Here is a 19,544-nt window from a genome sequence, read left to right as displayed (position 1 = left end):
TTTTTTTTTACTGTTAATCACAGGTATGCAAGTATTTACCTGAATCTACACAGTTAGTCCTGCATGTAGAAGACTCTAATGAGTGAGATAATCAATGCAAAGAGAAACTTTCATATTGGTATCCCCAGCAGTGAGCTGTTACTGTGCTAGGGTGCCTTTCTTTAAGAGGTAGGCAGTGTTATCATTAAAATATATTAGGAGACGTTCTGGGCAGCAAGGACATGTTTTGTATCATTCTTGCCCAATTTACAAATTATTCGTTGCTAACTAGTATGTAGAAATTCACTAAATAATCATCTAGTAGCCTGGCAGATACCCTAAGTGCCTTTTGTTACTAGCAAGCAGTAAGTAGTGCCTTGGTCCTAAGGAAAAATATAATCTATTTCTAGAACTATCCTATGTTTTCAAAATTGCTGGATGCTAGTGATTTGTGAACCATCTTTTTAAAAATGTTAGAGATTCTTTGAGGAACAGTTCTAACTAGAATCTATTGTGATTCCCCAAGTTTTAAAATAGCTAAATTTAGTAAAGGACAAAAACCAAATAGTAATATGTCTTAGAAGACTGAACTTAACAAACTTAAAAAAGTTTTGTGCTTTGTGAAATTATGTCTAAAAATAAGCTTTCCCATTATTTTCACCCAACATATAATTTCAAAATAGTTCATTACAATTATCCATATATTTTGATACTGAAGAAGTATAAAGCTTAAAGTGTGTTATCTATTTTTTAAAAATAAACCATTCATTTCTCAGGATGTGGTCATAGAATAAAATTATGCTCAAATGTTCAGTATTTTGGTTGCCTCAGCTTCATTTGCTAATTTTATGTGTGTGTGTTTCTGTGGATTTCTTTTAAGGTTTGGACAGAAGGGTAAAGCTATTAGGATTGAAAGAGTCATCTATACTGGTAAAGAAGGCAAAAGTTCTCAGGGATGTCCTATTGCTAAATGGGTAAGTGTGACCTGATGAGGCCTTTGATCTTCAATCGTGGGCATTTTGATTCATTAATCTAACTCTGAGAATTGGGTTACCCAGATCAAAGAGTCATTTATGCCGGTTGAAATGAACATTGCTTATATTTATTTTGTGTCATCTCTTAAAGAAAAGGAAGATTAGTTTTTAAGTCAGGTACAAACTGTATTTAATTGAAAGCGAAGACGAGGTCCATTCAATTTGCTAAAAACTATGATTCTTCCTGGGATAGGAATAAGTCACCCTTAATCCTTTAAATACCTTCCATTAATCTTTATGTTGTCATTTTTGAAAGCCTTGAACTTTGTGAAAAAAGATGAGCGTGTCTTCCATGTAGCTCTAGCTTTAATGTAGGGGGCATTGCCCCCCACTGTACTGGGCACAGTCTGCTAAACATTGCACGGTTTTGCATCCCGCCTAATTCTGACCCCACCGTATAGATGGCTGGCAAAAGGCAAGTTGCAGGAGCTGGCAAACATTGCCCTAATTGTGACCCAGACATGCAAAAATATACGTACATAAATCAATGCTCTCATCTGCCACAAGTGACCCTTGTTTTGTTTTGGTTGGGGTGGGGGTGTTGGGGTGGAATGGTGACCCACACAGGTGGTTCGCAGAAGCTGCAGCGAGGAGAAGCTACTATGTTTGGTGCGGGAGCGAGCTGGCCACACCTGTGAGGCGGCTGTGATTGTGATTCTCATCCTGGTGTGGGAAGGAATCCCACTGTCTCTGGCTGACAAACTCTACTCAGAGCTCACCGAAACGCTGAGGAAATATGGCACTCTCACCAATCGTCGGTGTGCCCTGAATGAAGAGTAAGTGATGCCTCCCTCTCTTTCCACTAAGAGCAAAACCTAATTATTGGTTTGTGGGAAGAGAGTTGAACCTGCATTTGTACATTTACTAAATGGGGATCGAAATGCCTGTTTCCCAGTCCTGCAGTAGGAAGTCGTATTTGCTAACACGGGTAATCCGAGGCGATTCCATGAATTCTTTTGTACCTTCAGACGGCGTAGACATTTAGTTAGGAGCAGCTTGCTGCAAGTCTGAATGTCCGTACCCACATGAACTCAGTCGTGCCGTAAATTTGAAAGTATCTGTGTGTCCACTTGGCGCATGTGACAGCCCTTTGTGTGGCTGGCAACCACATTAGTAAGTATTGACACCATTTCTGTGTTGCAGTAGCTGAAGCAGAAAGTAAGTTTGATGAGAAATTTTAGGATTCCCAGGTCAAGGACCTTAATGTAGCAAACATGAAAATATAAGGCTTATAGAATTTCTGTAGAAACAGACTGATTCAGACTTCAGTTCAATCAAGTTTATCATTTTCACAATACCAATAAAAATTGCTTTCATTTTTACTGCTACTAAATAATCAAGAAATTAGTGGCTATTTATGCATTATTTTCCAGGAATATAAACATTTGGAACAGAGCCAGGGGTATGCAGTTAAATATATTTAGTGCATCCAAGGACTAGTATATCTTTGTTTGTCAACCTTATCCAGTTTAGGAAGTTTAAATCTTCACTTGGAGAAAGCTTCATTTTTATTCTTCCTCTGCTATTCCTATATAACATTTTTTAAAAAAGAGTATGGGAGAATTCACAGTGCTACACTGAAATGCTACAGTGTAATTTTACTGACAGCTGGCTCTAAAATAACTTTTTAAAAATGTTTATTTGTTTATTTTGAGAGAGAGAAAAAGCACTAGCAGGGGAGGGTCAGAGAGAGAGAGAGAGAGAGAGAGAGAGAATCCCAGGCAGGATCCACACTCAGCACGGAGCCCTACACAGGGCGATCTTCCAACCAACCCTGAGGTCATGACCTGAGCCGAAATCAAGAGTCTGACACTTAACCGACTGAGCCACCCAGGCGCCCCAGTTCTAAAATTCTTTTTAATTTTGCATTTCTTCCTTTAGTCTCCTTTCCTCTGCATTCACCAAACTGCAATATAGTTTACTGAATTTATAGAAATACTATGCCACTCATTGCAACATCCCATTGTAACCTCATTTGTTCCTTTGCTGACTATTATTCTGACTACTATAGCTTTACTAACATGGTTAGTAAATACTAACATGGATTCTCTCTCTGGGTCATGGGGGGTATGCAAATCAATTATAAATAATATGTCTAGGAAAGTTACTGTTCACATATCAAAGGTGGGGACTTGGCTTCCCGTGGTAGTTATGATCCAAAAATCTCATGTATGTGTGTGTGTTCCTCACTGCCATAAATCCACTTTTATAATTGATGTGTTGGAAAGTGGAAATCTGGTTCATAACATATGACTCATAAACCTATGATGGACAGCTTTATGTGTAAAATACTTTTCAGTTTACCCTAATTTCCCTTGCTCCTTCTTTAAAAGATGTATTTAAATGCCTTTAATCAAAGAAAATGAAGTTAAGGCACCTTGAGATGATGTCCCTGATAGCACTTTTCTCAGGAATTAACTATCTGCCTTGTTTTTTTTTTATTTTTTTTTTAACGTTTTTATTTATTTTTGAGACAGAGAGAGACAGAGCATGAATGGGGGAGGGGCAGAGAGAGAGGGAGACACAGAATCGGAAGCAGGCTCCAGGCTCTGAGCCATCAGCCCAGAGCCCGACGCGGGGCTCGAACTCACGGACCGTGAGATCGTGACCTGAGCCGAAGTCGGACGCTTAACCGACTGAGCCACCCAGGCGCCCCTCTGCCTTGTTTTTTAAAGCAGACTTCCTTTTAGACTTGATGGCTTGAACTTCTAAACTACTGAGGAACTTCTTGTGAAAATAGCAGTGTTTTAATTTAAATTTCTTGAAGTTTCATGCAAACTATATTTCTTATTTTTTTGTAATTGATTTAATTTTCAGTTATTATATATCTGGTATTTTTCCCCTGAAGGCTTTTCTGTAATTTCTATAAATGCCATTGCCTGTCATGGAATCTGACATATAGAAAGAAATTCTGTCAAGAACTTTCCTAAATTGTATTATTTTGCATTTAAAATCCATGAACAGTAAAAGATTGGGCCAGGATCTAAGAAAAATTACAGTGTAAGTGGTCTAAATAGGAGGCGAGTACAAAACTATTGAAATATGTGTTTCAATGATTAAAACATTTTAAAGGCCAGTCTGCCTACTTTTGCTTCTCTTTGTCCGGAATTCCATCATAAGGGTGAGTAATTATTTAGACTAAATTTTAGCTTGGGGCTAAGAGTGTTTAGAATAATTCTCAAAAAACAAAACAATGTACTTAACATACACAATTAAAACAGACACCAATGGCAATAGAGACTTCATTCAGATACAGCTTTTGAAGTTTCTAATACCCCATAAAATACATTTTATATTTGGCAGAAGTTAGAATTATGACTTTGCCAAAAACAGAGGATAATCTCAAATTGGGGCTGCTGACTCAGTTTAATATTCAAGGCTGTATGAATCTCGTCACCGAGTTCTTACAAATCCCAATGCCTACATGCGCCATAACCAACCACTGTGAGTCCAGAAAAGAATTCTCAGAGTAATCTTTCAGTGGGAAAGTCAAAAATGGATTTTTACATTTCCTTTGAGATTAACCAGCTGTTTCTCCTTTAAAGATTTCCCTTTGAGATTTCCATTTTATGACTAAGCCTAACCACCTAACCAATATGTTTTTGGCAAGTTAAGAGTTGTGGGAGTGTCATTATAAGAAAGTCAAAGCCAGAAATGTGTTTTGCCATGCTGGGTGATGTTAAATGTTGTGTTTTTTTGTTTTTTTTTTTTAAGCTAACTTTATATTATAAAAATTTTCAAACATGCCTAAACGGAGGAGTGCAGTCTAATGAATCCCTGTGGACCCATTACATAGCTTCAATACTTATCAACATTTTATCAATACTATTTCACATATTTCCCCTACACTTCCTACCCCCACTGCCACCCCGACAGTGTTTTAAAGCAAAACACAGATACCATCTCTAACAGACAGTGTATATCTCTAACAGACAAGGATGTTTTTTATAAAACCTAGTTACACTGTCATTTTCATTCATCTCAAAATTGACAGTGATTCTTTAATATCTTTTCATGTCATGTTCAGACCACATTTAGATTCCTAATTGGATCTTTTTCAAAAAATAATAATAAAAAGCAAAACTATATTGCCAACAAGAAAGCCCATACCTTGTATTTGATTGAGGCTTTTGAGTGGTACCAGTTCATGCCTATTGTCTTGCATATTTATGAATAAAACTTTCTATCGCTTTCAAAAGTATCCCAGTTTGGAAGACAAATTATAGTTTCGATAAGCCTCTTTTTATTTATAATAGTTCCCCCTCTCTTTAGTGAATTTTTTTGTTAAAGAGACTATATAATTTGCTCTGTAAAATTTCCCACATTCTGGGTATGTAATTGCACATTTGTTTTATTCACCTTATCCCTCTATCCCAACTGTCTTTTGTGCATTGATATTAAGAGACTTAAAAAGTTACGTATGTGTATATGTATGCATATATTGGCAAAAATGCTTTTGTAAGTGGTAATGAAATAATCTTAATTCTTCATATCCATCAGGAGGGTTAAATGTCTGCTTTGTTCCATTCTTAGTGATTTTAAGAGTGTTCAGTGAGTTCAGGAGTTGTCAGCTTGATTCGTCCATCCTAAAGTTTTCCCAGAAAACTTTCACCTAATGGTGTAGTGTATTGATTGAGGATCGTTGCTTGTTTCCATTATTTTTGTTTGAGTTTGCAAATTCACAAGTTTTTTATTTTTCAAAGTATAAATTTATGTATTACATTTGAATTTATTTTGCTAGTTTGTAAACTTGCATAAGGTTGAATATCTGATCTAATTTTTAGTTTAAAGTTATATATTTCCTTTACAGTAGAAATCCAGATGGTAACTCAAAGGTTGAGAATGTTTTTAAAAATCTGTTACATAGATGAATATTTTTATTACAGTTGCTTTACTGATTTGTTGTAAACAAATGTTGTAACCATGAGCCAAATTCTGAGTCATGTTAAAATGAAGCTGAGAAATGCTAATTTTAATAATATTCTAATAATATAGAAATAAAAATGCCTTTTAGTAGCCACTTCATGTAGGAAATCATCTTGAAGTCACTCTACCTTGTTATGCAGAGATTTTTTTGAGATATAATTCACATACCATAAAAGTCACCATTGTATTTTATGTTTTATTTTTGAGACAGAGAGAAAGCACGAGCTGGGGAGGGGCAGAGAGAGAGGGAGACAGGAACCGAGATGGGCTCCATGCTGACAGCAGAGAATCTAATGCAGGGCTCGAACTCACAAGTAAGAGATCATGACCTGAGCTGAAGTCAGATGCTTAGCTAACTGAGCCACCCAGGCGCCCCTAAAATTCACTATTTTAAAGCTTAAAACTCAGTGGTTTAGTAATATACTAATATTGTATAATATTAGTAACACACTAATATTAGCAATATACTCATTTGTGTAATAATACACAAAGTTGTGCAACGTTTTCTTCATTCCCAAAAGAAAACCCTGTACCTATTAGGCAGTCAGTTCCCATTTTCCTCTCCCCTAAAATGGCAACTGCTAATCAGCTTTCTTTCTCTATAGATTTGCCTGTACTGGGCATTTTGTATTAATGGTATAGAATATTTGGCCTTTCTGCCTGGCCTCTTTCACTTAGCATAATGTTTTAAAGGTTCATCCATATCATAACATTAATCAGTGTTTTATTCCTTTTAGTAGATGAGTAATATGCCAGTGTGTGTGTGTGTGTGTGTGTGTGTGTGTGTGTGTGTGTGTGTGCATATCTCACATTTTCCTTATCCATTCATCAATTAATGGACATTTGTATTGTTTCCACTTTGGGGCTATTATGAATAATGCTTCTGTGAACATCTGTGTACAGGTTTTTGTATGGACATATGTTTTCAGTTCTCTTGCAGTGACATTGTTAGTCATATGGTTACTCTATGTTTAACTCTTTGAGGAAATGCCAAACTGTTTTCCAAAGGAGCTGTACCATTTTTCATTCCTGCCAGCAGTATGTCGAGGTTCCAGTGTCTTCGCATCCTCATCAAAACTAGTTATTGTATGTCTTTTTTTATTATAGCCTTCCCAGTGGGTGTGAAGCGTATCTTGTCATTTTGATTTGCTTTTCCCAAGTGACTAATGATGTTAGACATTATTTGATGTACTACTGGCTATTCATATGTCTTCTTTAGAACATGCCTACTTGATTCTTCACTCATTTTTAAGTTGAGTTCATATTTTTTGAGTTGCAAGAGTTCTCTATATATTCCAGATACTAGAACTCTAGCAAATATATGGCTTTCAGATATTTTCTTTTATTCTGTAGGGTGCCTCTTCACTTTTTTGATAATATCCTTGAAGCACAGGATTTTTCAAATTTGATAAAATCAAATGTATGTATTTTTTAATTGCCTGTACTTTTAGTGTCATATCTAAGAAGCCATTGCCTAATCCAAGGTCTTGGGGATTTACCTCTGTTTTCTTTACAGAGTATCATAGTTTTAGCTCTTACATTTAGCTTGTTGATCCCTGCTAAGTTAATTTTATGATGTAAGAGTCCAATACCATTCTTTTGCATATAGATCAGCACCATTTGTTGAGGAGACTGTTTTCTCCATTAAATGGTCTTGTCACTCTTGTTGAAAATTAATTGGCAAAAATGTATGGGTTATTTTGGGACTCTTCTATTCCATTAATCTACCTACATTTCAGTCCTTATGGCATACTATACAGTGTTAATGACTGTAATTTGTAGTAAGTTTTGAAATTGGAATTCACCTGTTTTATCCATTCCCTCTACCACCTCCCCTCTGGCAACCACTCTCTCTGTATTTATGTTAAGTCCTCCAACTGTTTTACAAGATTTTTTTTTTTTTGGCTACTCTGGATTCTTTTCATGTCCTTGATAATTTTAGGATCACTTTTTCAATTTCCCCATATGGGATTTGACAGGGGTTCTGTTCAATCAGTAGACCACTATGAGGAGTATTGACAGCTTAACAGTATTAAGCCTTCCAATTGGTTAACAAAGGGATGTGTTTACATTTACTTAGGTATTTAATTTCTTTCAATGATGTTTTATAGTTTTCAGTATATAAGTCCTACATACTTTTGTTACATTTCTAAGTATTCTTTTTTTTTTAATTTTTAAAAAATATTTACTTATTTTTGAGACAGGGAGAGACAGCATGAACGGGGGAGGGTCAGAGAGAGAGGGAGACACAGAAACCGAAGCAAGCTCCAGTCTCTGAGCTGTCAGCACAGAGCCTGATGCGGGGCTCGAACTCACAGACCACGAGATCATGACCTGAGCTGAAGTCGGATGCTTAACCGACTGAGCCACCCAGGCACCCCTCTAAGTATTCTTTTTGATGGTATTTAAATGTAGTTATTTTGATTTCATTCTTGGATTGCTAGTCATATGGTGTTTCTAGTTTTATTTTTTTATTTAAATTTTTTTAATGTTTTATTCTTTTTTTTTTTTTTTTTTTGAGAGAGAGAGAGAGAGAAAGAGAGTGCAATTAGGGGAGGGGCAGAGAGAGAGGGAGACACAGAAACCGAAGCAGGCTCCAGGCTCTGAGCTGTCAGCACAGAGCCCGATGCCGGGCTCCAATTAATGAACCGCAAGATCATAACCTGAGCCAAAGTCAGACGTTTAACCAACTGAGCCACCCAGGTGCCCTTAATTTTTTGACAAACCTTCAAACTGTTTTCCATAGTGGTAGCACCAACTTATGTTCCCACCAACAGTGCAGGAGCACTCTCTTTTCTTGTACACATCCTCACCAACATTTGTTTGTCTTGTTGATGCTAACCATTCTGACTGGTACGAGATGATATCTCATTGTGGTTCCGATTTGCATTCCTTGATGCCTGGTGATATTGAGCATCCTTTCAGGTATCTGTTGGCCATCTGTATGTCTTCTTTGGAAAAATATCTATTTAGGTCCTTTACCTTATTTATTTATTTATTTATTTATTTATTTAGGTGTTGAGCTATAGAAGTTGTTTATATATTTTGGATATTAACCCCTTATTGGATATGTCATTTGCAAATATCTTCTCCCATTCAGTAGGTTAACCTTTTTGTTTTATTGATGGTGTCTTTTGCTGTGCAAAACCTTTTTACTTTGATGTATTCCCAATAGTTTATTTTTGCTTTTATTTCCTTTGCCTGAGGAAACATATCTAGAAAAATGTTGCTAAGGCTGACGTCCAATAGATTGTTGCTTACTTTTTCTTCTAGGAGTTTTCAGGTTTCACATGTAGGTCCTCATCCATTTTGAGATTATTTTTATGTATACTGTAAGAAAGCCATCCAGTTCATTCTTTTGCCTGTTGATGTCCATTTTTCCCTATACCATTTATTGAAAAGGCTGTCTTCTCCCACTGTATATTCTTGCCTCCTTTTTATAGATTAATTGACTGTGTACGGTTGGTTTTATTTCTGGGTTCTCTGTCCTGTTCCATTGATCTCTGTGGCTATTTTTTGTGCCATTACCATATTGTTTGGATTACTATAGCTCTGTAGCATATCTTGAAGTCTGGGATTATGATACCTCCAGCTTTCTTGTCAAGGTTTCTCTGGCTATTTGAGGTCTTTTGTGGTTCTATAAAAATTTTAGGATTATATGTTCTACTTATGTGAAAAATTCTATTGGTATTTTTGTAGGGATTGCTTTGAATCTATACATTGTTTGGGGTAGTATGGACATTTTAACAATATTAATTCTTCCAATTCATGAGCATGGTGTATCTTTCCATTTCTTTGTATTGTCAATTTTTTCATTAATGTCTTATAATTTTCAAAGTATAAGTCTTTTGCCTCTTTGATTAAATATATTCCTAGGTGTTTTATTCTTGTTGGGACAATTGTAAATGGGACTGTTTTTCTTAATTTCTCTTTCTGCTACTTTGTTATTAATGTATACAAACACAACACATTTCTGTATATTAATTTTATATCCTATAACCTTATTATTTGTTTGTTTTTTGGTAGATTCTTTTGGGTTTTCTCTGTATAGTATCATGTTACCTGGAAAAAGTGATCATTTCACTTCTTCCTTACAATTTGGATGGGTTTTTTTTTCTATTTTTCCTTGTCTGATTGCTGCAGCTAGGATATCCAGTACTATGTTGAATAAAAGAGGTGAGAGTGGACTTCTTTGTCTTGTTCCTGATCTGAGAGGGAAAACTCTCAGTTTTCCCCCATTGAGTATAATGTTAGCTGTGGATTTGTTATATATGGCCTTTATTATGTTCAGGTGTATTCCCATTAAACTCACTTGAGTTTTTATCTTGAATAGATGTTGTATTTGTCAAATTCTTTTTCAGCATGTATTGAGAGATCATATGGTTTTTATCCTTCTTGTTAATGTGATGTATCACATTGATTGATTTGTGAATATTGAACCACCCTTACATCCCTGGAATAAATCCCCCTTGATCATGCTGAATAAACCTTTTAATATATTGTTAAATTCGGTTTGCTAATATTTTGTTGAGAAGTTTTACATCTGTGTTCATTAGGTTTTCTTTTATTATGGTGTCTTTGTTTTTAATATTAGGATAATGCAGGCCTCATAGAATGAATTTGCAAGCTTTCCTGCCTCTTATTTTTTGGAATAGTTTGAGAAGAATAAGTATTAACTCTTCTTTAAATGTTTGCTGGAATTCATCTATGAAGCCACCTGGTCCTAGATTTTTTTGGGAGTTTTATTACTGATTCAGTTTGTCACTAGTCATTGATTTGTTCATATTTTCCATTTCTTCCTGAGTTGGTTGTGGAAGATTATATGTTACTAGGAATTTATCCATTTCTTCTAGGTTTTCTAATTCATTAGCATATAATTTTTATAATACTCTTATAATTTTTTGTATTTCTGTGATGTCAGTTATTTCTCCTCCTTCATTTCTGTTTTTGAGTCCTCCTTTTGTTGATGAGTCTAGCTAATGATTTGTCAGTTTTGTTTATCTTTTCAAAGAATCAGTTGTTTCATTGATCTTATTGTTATTTTTTAGTCTCTATTTCATTCATTTCAGCTCTAATCTTCATTATTTCTTCCTTCTACTAGCTTTGGGATTTTTTCTTTTTCTAATTCCTTTAGGTGTAAGGTTAGATTGTTTGAAATTTTTATTTCCTGAGGTAGGCGTGTAATATTATAAACTTCACTCGATGAACTGGTTTGTCTGTGTCCCAAAGATGTTGGACTGTTGTGTTTTAGTTTTCATTTATCTCCACGTATTATTTTATTTCCTCTTTGAGTTTCTTGTTAACACATTAGTTGTTTAGTAGCATGTTGTTTAGCTTCCACATGTTTGTGAGGTTTGTGGGTTTTTTTCCAGTTTTTTTCTTGCAATTGATTTCCTGTTTCATATCATTGTTGTCAAAAGATGCTTAATATGATTTTAATCATCTTAAATTTATTTATATTTGTTTTCTGGCCTAATGTGATTTATCCTGGAAAATGTTCCATGTGCACTTGAAAAAAAATATTTATTCTGTTGTTTTTAGATGGAATGTTCTGTATATATATGTTAGGTTCATCTGATCTAATATGTCATTCAAAGCCATGTTTCCTTGTTGATATTCTGTCTGGATGATTTATCCATTTATGTAAGTGGGGTATTACTAGTGTTGTATTACTGTCCGTTTCTCCCTTTATGTCTGTTTAATATTTGCTTTTCATATTTTGGTGCTCTTATGTTGGGTGCATAGATATTTATAACTGTTACATCCTCTTATTGGATTGATGCCTTTAACATTATGTTGTCCCTGGTCTCTTACTACTGTCTTCGTTTTAAAATCTATTTTGTCTAATATAAATATTGCTACTGCATTTTTTTTTCTTTCCTGTTTGCATGGAGTATCTTTTTCCATCCTTTCACTTTCAGTTTATGTGAGTGTTTAGGTTTAAATTCTTTTCTTATAGACAGTATATGGATGGGTCTTGTTTTTCAGCCAGTCATCTCATATCTTTTGAATGGAGCATTTAGTTCATTTACATTCCAAGTAATTGTTGACAGGTATGTATTTAATGCTATTTTGTTAATGGTTTCTGGTATTTTTTGTAGGTCTTTATTCCTTTTTTCTTCTCTGGTTTTCTTCTCTTGTGGTTTGATGACTTGCTTTGATGTTATGCCTGGATTCCTTTTACTTTATTTTGTGTACCTATTATAAGTTTTTCATTTGTGGTTACCATTGGGTTCATATAGAACATCTTGTGTGTGTGGCTGTGTGTATTGAGTTAATTGCACTTAAATTTGAACACACAAAAGCATGAAAATTTTGTGCTCCTTCCATATTTTGTGTATACAGTGTTATATTTTACATATTTTTATTTGTCCTTTGACTAATTTTTGTAGATACAATTGTTTCCTTCCCTAAATTAGGGAAGTTTACAGCTCTTATTTTTTTCAAATATGTTTTCTGCCCCCTTCTCTCCCTCATATCCTTCAGGGATCCCTATAATGTGAATGTTATTTTGCTTGATGATGTTGCAGAGTCTCAGGTTATTCTCATTTTTTAAATTATTTTTCCTTCTTGCTGTTCAGCTTGGTTGCTTTCCATCTCCTATATTCCAGATAACTGATCCATTCTTCTGCATCCTCTGACCTGCTGGGGATTCCCTCCAGGACATTTTTCATTTCAGATACTGAATACTTCAGCTAACACTGGTTATTTTTATACATTCTTTCTCTTTGTTGAAGTTCTGACTGAGTTCATTCACCTTTCTTTCAAGTCCAGTATCTATGACCATTATTTTGATTTTTTTTTTTTAATCAGGCATATTGCTTATCTCTTTTTCATTTAGCTCTTCATTTTCATTAAGTCTTCGTGCAACAATTAAGTTTTTATGTGTTCATCTTGTATTCTGCAGACTTATGAAACTAATTCATTAGTGCTTTTTTGATAGATTCCTTAGGATTTACTACATACAAGATTATTTCATCTACACATACAGATAATTTAATTTCTTCCTTTCCAATCTAAATACCTTTATTTCTTTTTCTTGCCTAAATTTTCCTGGCTAGAACCTTCAGTAGATATTGAATGGAATTGACAAGAGCAAACATTTTTGTCTTGTTCCTGATTTTAGGGGAAAAACTTTCAATTTTTCACCATTAAGTATTATGCTAGCTGTAGGTTTTGTGGAAGCTCTTTATCAGGTAGAGGATTTTTTTTTTCTATTCTAGTTATTTTTATTATGAAAAGGTATTGGACTTTTTCTGCATCTACTAAGATGATCATGTGTTATATTGCTTTAATTTTTTGTACATTGGCCCAACATTGCATTCCTGAGATAAATCACAAATGACTATAATGTATAAATCTTTCATGTTGTTGAAATATGTTTGCTGTATTTTGTTAGGATTCTTACCTTTATATTAATGAATGATATTAGTATATTACATTCTTGTGATGTCTTTGTTTTTGGTATCAGGTTAATACTGGATTCATAGAATGCATTGAAAAGTGTTCCCTCTTCTATTTTTTGGAAGAATTTGTAAAGGATTGGAGCTAATTCCTTAAGTGTTTGGTGGAATTCACCAGCAAAGTCATGTAGTTCTGGGCTTATCTTTGTTGGCAGGTTTATTATTGTTATTAAATCAGTCTTTATATTGGTTGTAGTTATATTTATATTCTCTCTTTCTGTTTGAGTCAGTTTCAGTAGTTTGTGTCTAAGAATATGTCCATTTCATCTGGGTTATCTACTTTGTTGATCTATCATTTTTATAGTATTCCCTTATAATTTATAAGGTCAGTAGTAGTGTCCTGTTTTTAATGCCTAATTTTGTAGTTTGGATTTTCTCTTACTTTTCTTGTTTAGTCTGTATAGTTTTCTCATTTTTGTTGATCCTTCCAAAAAACTTTTGATTTCTTTGATTTTGTCTATTTCTATTTTTTATTTCATTTTTATTTCTATGTCTCTATTTTTTATTTCATTGATTTCCACTCTAGTCTTTAGTATTTCCTTCATGCCATTTGCATTGTGTTTACTTTGCTCTTTTTCTGGATTTTTAAGGTAGAATATTAGTTTATTGATTTCAGAACTTTTTAAATACAGGTATGTAAAGCTATAAATTTCCCTCTACTTCTGCTTTAGATGTATCCCATAAAGTTTAACTTTTTATTTTCATTTATTGCAGGGTATTTTCTAACTTCCCTTATGATTTTTTTAGTTAACTCACTGATTATTTAGGAGTGTGTCATACATACATATTGATTAATTACCCACCTTTGCTGCTTCTCCATTCATAATTTCACTCCATTGATAAAGAATACACTTTGCATGATTTTAATCATTTAAATTTAGGTAGCCTTGCTTTATGATCTGCCATATAGTCTGTCCTAGAGAATGTTCCATGCACATTTGAGAAGAATATGTATTCTGCTGTTTGGTGAAGTGTTCTCTAGATACTAGTTAACTTAGTTGACTTAGTGTTTTTGTTCCTCAGTTTTGTCTAGTTGTTATTATTCAGTACTCCACTTTCAACAGTAGATATATCTTTTTCCCTTTCATTCTGTCATTTTTAACTTTATTTATTTTGGTACCCTATTTTTAGGTTCATGTGTGTTTATAGTTGTTACATCTTTATGAACTGACCCTTTTATTATTATAAAATGTACTTGTTTCTGGTAATAATATTGTCTGAAATCCTACTTTGTTATTAGTATAGCTACTCCAGTTCTCTTTTAATCACTGTTTACATGATTTTTTCTATCCATTTATTTTCAGCCTATTTGTACCCTTAAACCAAGTCTCATAGATGGCAGATAGTTGAAATTCTCAATCCATTTTTCCAGTCTTTGCCTTTTAATTATATTATTTAAACCATATACAGTAAATGTAATTACTGTTGAAGTAGGATTTATTGTTTGCCAATTTATTATCAGTTTCTGTATGTCTTTTAACTCTTCTTCCATCACTGCCTTATTTTGTGTTTAATGGATATTTCTAGTAGAACATTTTAACTCCCTTGTCACTTTTATTATATTTTTTGGAGTTACATATTTAGTAGTTGCCTTGGGGATTTTAGTTAACATCTTATAACAATATAATTTAGAGTAATACCAATTTAATTACACTGATATACAGAAACTTTGTTCCTATACAGCTCCAATCACCCCTTTTCCTTTGTGCTGTTATTGTCATACAATTTTATGCATTGTATATACATTAACACAGATTTATAATTACTGCTTTATATGGTTGCCTTTACATCATATAGAAAAAAGAGTTAAAAAACCATACATATATAAGGTTGTTTCTATTTTCCTATGTATTTACTTTTACTGGTGTTCTTTGTATTTTCATGTGGATTCAATTACTGTCTAGTGTTCTTTCCTGTCAGACTGAAGGACTCCATTTAAAATTTCTTGTAGAGTAGGGCTAATAGCAATAAACACTCTAGTATTTGTCATGGAATACCTTAGTTTATTATTCACTTTTAAAGCATAGTTTTGATATATATAGAATTTCTTAGTTGATGGTCTTTTTCTTGCAACATTTAAATATGTCATCCCAGCGCCTCTATATGTCTTAGGCATCATCAGCTGTTAATCTTATTGAAAATCTCTTGTATATGATGAGTTTTCTTGCTGCTTTCAAGATTCTTTACCTTTGGCTTTCAACAGTTTTATAATTATTCTAGGTGTGGCACAATTTTCATGCTACTTGGAATTAGCTGAGCTTCTTGAATGTGTAGGTTAATCTTCATCAAATTTGGGGAGTTTGGGCTATTTCTTCAAATAGTTTTCCTACTTCATACTCTCTTACTCTCCCTCATCTACTTTGTGGATGTTCATTATGAATATGTTGGTATGCTTGATAGTATCCCCATAGGTCTCAGAGGTTCTGCTATTTTTTCTTCATTCTTTTTTCTGTTTCTTGGACTGGATAATCTCAACTGACCTATTTTCAGCTTCTTTCCCCACTGCTTTTTCCCTCTCTTACTCAAGTCTACTGTTGAACCATTCTAATGGACCTTCTAATTTCAGTTATTTTACTTTCCAATTCCAGAATTCCCATTTTATTATTATAGTTTCTATTTCGTTTTATCTCATCTACTTGATAAAACATTGTTTTCCTACATTTAGTTACTTTTTTTAAGTTTATTTATTTGAAAGAGGGGGGCAGAGAGAGAAAGAGTGGGGGATGGTCAGAGAGAGGGGTGAGGTTCAGGGTTCCAACCGACAAACCATGAGATCATGATCCAAGCCTAAATCAAGAGTCAGACACTTAACGACCTGAACCACCCAGGCACCCCTACTTTTAATTTGTTAAGCATGGTTTCCTTCAGTTTTTTTGAACGTACTTAAAATAATAACTCATAGTCTTTGTTTAGTAGTCTTACATCTGAACTTCCTCATTGACAATTTCTATTAACTGCCTTCTTCTTCTGTATTGACCACACTTTGTTTCTTTGTATGTTTTATAATTGTTACAAACTGGACGTTTCAAATAATATAATGTGGTAATTTAGGAAATTAGATTCTCTGCCCTACCCAGGCTTTGTTATTGTTGTTAGTTTAGTGACTTTTCTGAACTATTTCAGTAAAATCTATATTATTTCCTCATGAGCAGCTGTGGAAATCTCTGCTTGGTTAGCTTAGTGGTCACCTAATGATTAGACAGAGATCCTTAGTTACCTAAAACCAGTAAGTCTTCCAGTCTTTACCACGAGAGTTCTGTATGTGTTTTGGAGCATGCCTTTAACAGTCAGCCAGGCAATTTACAACTCTGCCTTACCCCTTTATTCCCTGCTTGTGCAGAGCTTCAAGTTTAGTCAGTTTAGAGTTTATGTCTTTTGTGAGTGAACATACAATATGCATATGGCTTTCTGGCTTACCAGGAACATGTTGGCTTTTGAAAGCCTCCTATGGATATCTTATTTCCAATATTTTAACTTTAAGCTTTTGAATTAGCCTTTTTTTTTTTTTTAAATGCCAACTGTTATCCACCACCTCAGGCAGTCACAGTGGTTAACAGTTACAAACACCTCCTGGGGAAAAGGCTGTACATAATAGGTGAACTCTAAGGTAAAATGAAGACAGCCTTGCTATTAGTGTCTTGTAGAGAACTACCAAATAGGTAAAATAATGACACTTTTCTGACGATGGAGCACTAGAGGATAGCTAACCTAATTCTGCCCCTTTCAGTGGTTGCCATACTGCTGATTTTTACTATAAATGTGAGTTGTTTTGAAGGTTGTCATAGAGTTCTGGGAACAATGAGAATAGGGCAAACTAAAAACCACAAAGCTTCTTCTTACTGAAATTTCATTGCTTTTCTTGAATCAACTCCCTGGAATGCTTCAAGTCTTAGTTAATTTGCAGGTTTCTGAAAAGTTCATTCTGACAGTATTTGTTAATATTTTCAATGCTGTTATGGAGGAGGGAAATTTCAGAGATCCTTATTCTGCCATTTTTGCTGACATCTCTAAAATGATAATTTCTAATTACAACATTCCTTCTGCATTTATTAGCCAGAAATCTTTAAAGAACTTTTTTCTTATCAACTGATTGCCATTAAATATAGATTGTGAATAAATAACAGATAAATGCATGGTATATATCTTTAGTTGTGAAATTTGAGAATGGGGATTTGGTGTCTTAGTAATCACCCAAAATGATCAATTAGTCTGTTCTTTCTTTTTAGTATCATTATTAACTTGGGGTTTTAACCTATTTCATTTTGATGAGAAATGATAGAGGTCATAATTTTTGCCCAGATATGTTCATTGTCACCGAGATATTGTTAATTTTAGGCATTTTCAGTGGGCAGACATAGTAATTATTTTTTAGAAAGAGTGATTGTGAGCTTTTAAACTCAAATCATGAATTTATATTGTTATTTCCTGTTTGTAATTAATATTACAGGATATCTACTGATCTTTTACACTTCTCTTACACTGAAATTCTTTTATTGACATTAAGAATGACTTCCTTATGTCACAGTATACATAAATAATTTCAAAATACTACTAAGACTGTGACTTTCACTGAAGTCAGTACAGAATTGCATAAACAAAACAAGAATTTTAACAAAGAGAAAATATTTTAAAGTAGCAAACATAAGTCACAGAGCTGAAGAATACATAACTAAACTGAAAAATTCACTAGATGGGTTCAGGAGTAGACTACATCAAGCAAAAAGAATGCAAAAGAGTGAAGATAGCTTAAGGAATTTATGAGACACCATAAGAGGACCAATATAACAGGGTCCTTGAGACAAAATAGAGAGGAGTAGAAAGCTTATTAAAGAAATAACAGCTAAAAAATGTCTTGAAACAAATACACTAAAATTTAGGACTGCAGAAAAAGCCATTTTAAGAGGAAACTTCATAGTAATAAATATCAGCATTAAAAAAGAAAGATCTCAGGGGCGCCTGGGCGGCTCAATTGTTTGAGTATACGACTTCAGGTCAGGTCATGATCTCACAGTTCATGGGTTTGAGCCCTGCATTGGGCTCTGTACTGACAGCTCAGAGCCTGGAGCCTGCTTTGGACTCTGTTTCTGTCTCTTTCTACCCCTCCCCCACTCACAATCTCTCTCTCTCTCTCTCTCTCTCTCTCTCTCTCTCTCTCTCTCTCTCTCTCACACACACACACACACTCACAAATAAGCATTAAAAAAATTTTTTTTTAATCTCAAACGACCTAACTTTACACTTCAAGGAAACTAATAAAGAACAAACTAAGCCCAAAGTTAGCAGAAGGAAGGAAATAATAAGCGTCAGAGTGGACATAAATGAAATAGAGACTAAAAAGACAATGGAAAAGATGAATGAAACTAAGAGCTACTTTTTTGAAAATATAAACAAAATAATAAACCTTTACACTTACGAAGAAAAAGAAGGACTCAAAGAAATACAATTATAAATGAAAGAGAAGACATTTCAGGTGATACACAAATACAAAAGATTATAACTGAACACTATGAACAATTGTACACCCACAGGTTGGACAACCTAGAGGAAATGGCTAACTTCCTAAACACATACAACTTACCAAAACTGAATCATGAAGAAAAAGAAAATCTGAACAGACCAATTACTAGTAAGGATATTGAGTCAGTAATCAGAAACCTCACAACAAAGAAAAGTCCAGGATCAGATGCCCTCAATGGTGAATTCTACCAAACATTTGAAGATGAATTCACAGTCCTCAAACTCTTTCAGAAAGTTGAAGGAAAGGAGTTATTTACAAACTCACTTTACAAGGCCAACATTACACTGATACCAAAACCAGACAGGGACACTACAAAAACAGAAAATTATCTGCCAGTATCCCTGATGAAAAGTTAAATGCAAAAACTCTCAACAGAATATTAGCAAACCAAGTCCAATAGTACATTAAAAGGATCATATACCATAATCAAGTGGGATTTACTCCAGAAATGCAAGAATGGTTCAACATACCCAGTCAATTCCACATTAACAAAATTAAGGATAAAAATTGCATAATCATCTCAAGAAGCACAGAAAACATGTTTAACAAAGTTCAACATCCTTTCATAATAAAAACTGAGTATAGAAGAAAAGTACCTCAACATAGTAAAGACCACATATGAGG

At 34.1% G+C, this 19,544-nt stretch overlaps 1 protein-coding gene across 1 annotated transcript in view; it reads left to right on the top strand.

Annotated features, from left to right (window-relative positions):
- TET2 (tet methylcytosine dioxygenase 2) overlaps positions 1–19,544 on the top strand; it is a 137,575-nt gene that overhangs the window by 93,898 nt on the left and 24,133 nt on the right. The window contains 2 exon segments of the mRNA XM_043571292.1: positions 860–953; positions 1,581–1,789. Coding sequence (XP_043427227.1) covers positions 860–953; positions 1,581–1,789 — 303 coding nt within the window.

Source organism: Prionailurus bengalensis, chromosome B1 (genome assembly GCF_016509475.1).
Source record: "Prionailurus bengalensis isolate Pbe53 chromosome B1, Fcat_Pben_1.1_paternal_pri, whole genome shotgun sequence".
NCBI lineage: Eukaryota > Metazoa > Chordata > Mammalia > Carnivora > Felidae > Prionailurus > Prionailurus bengalensis.
The sequence above is the reverse complement of the archived record's forward strand: the minus strand, read 5'-3'. Positions and strand labels throughout refer to the sequence as shown.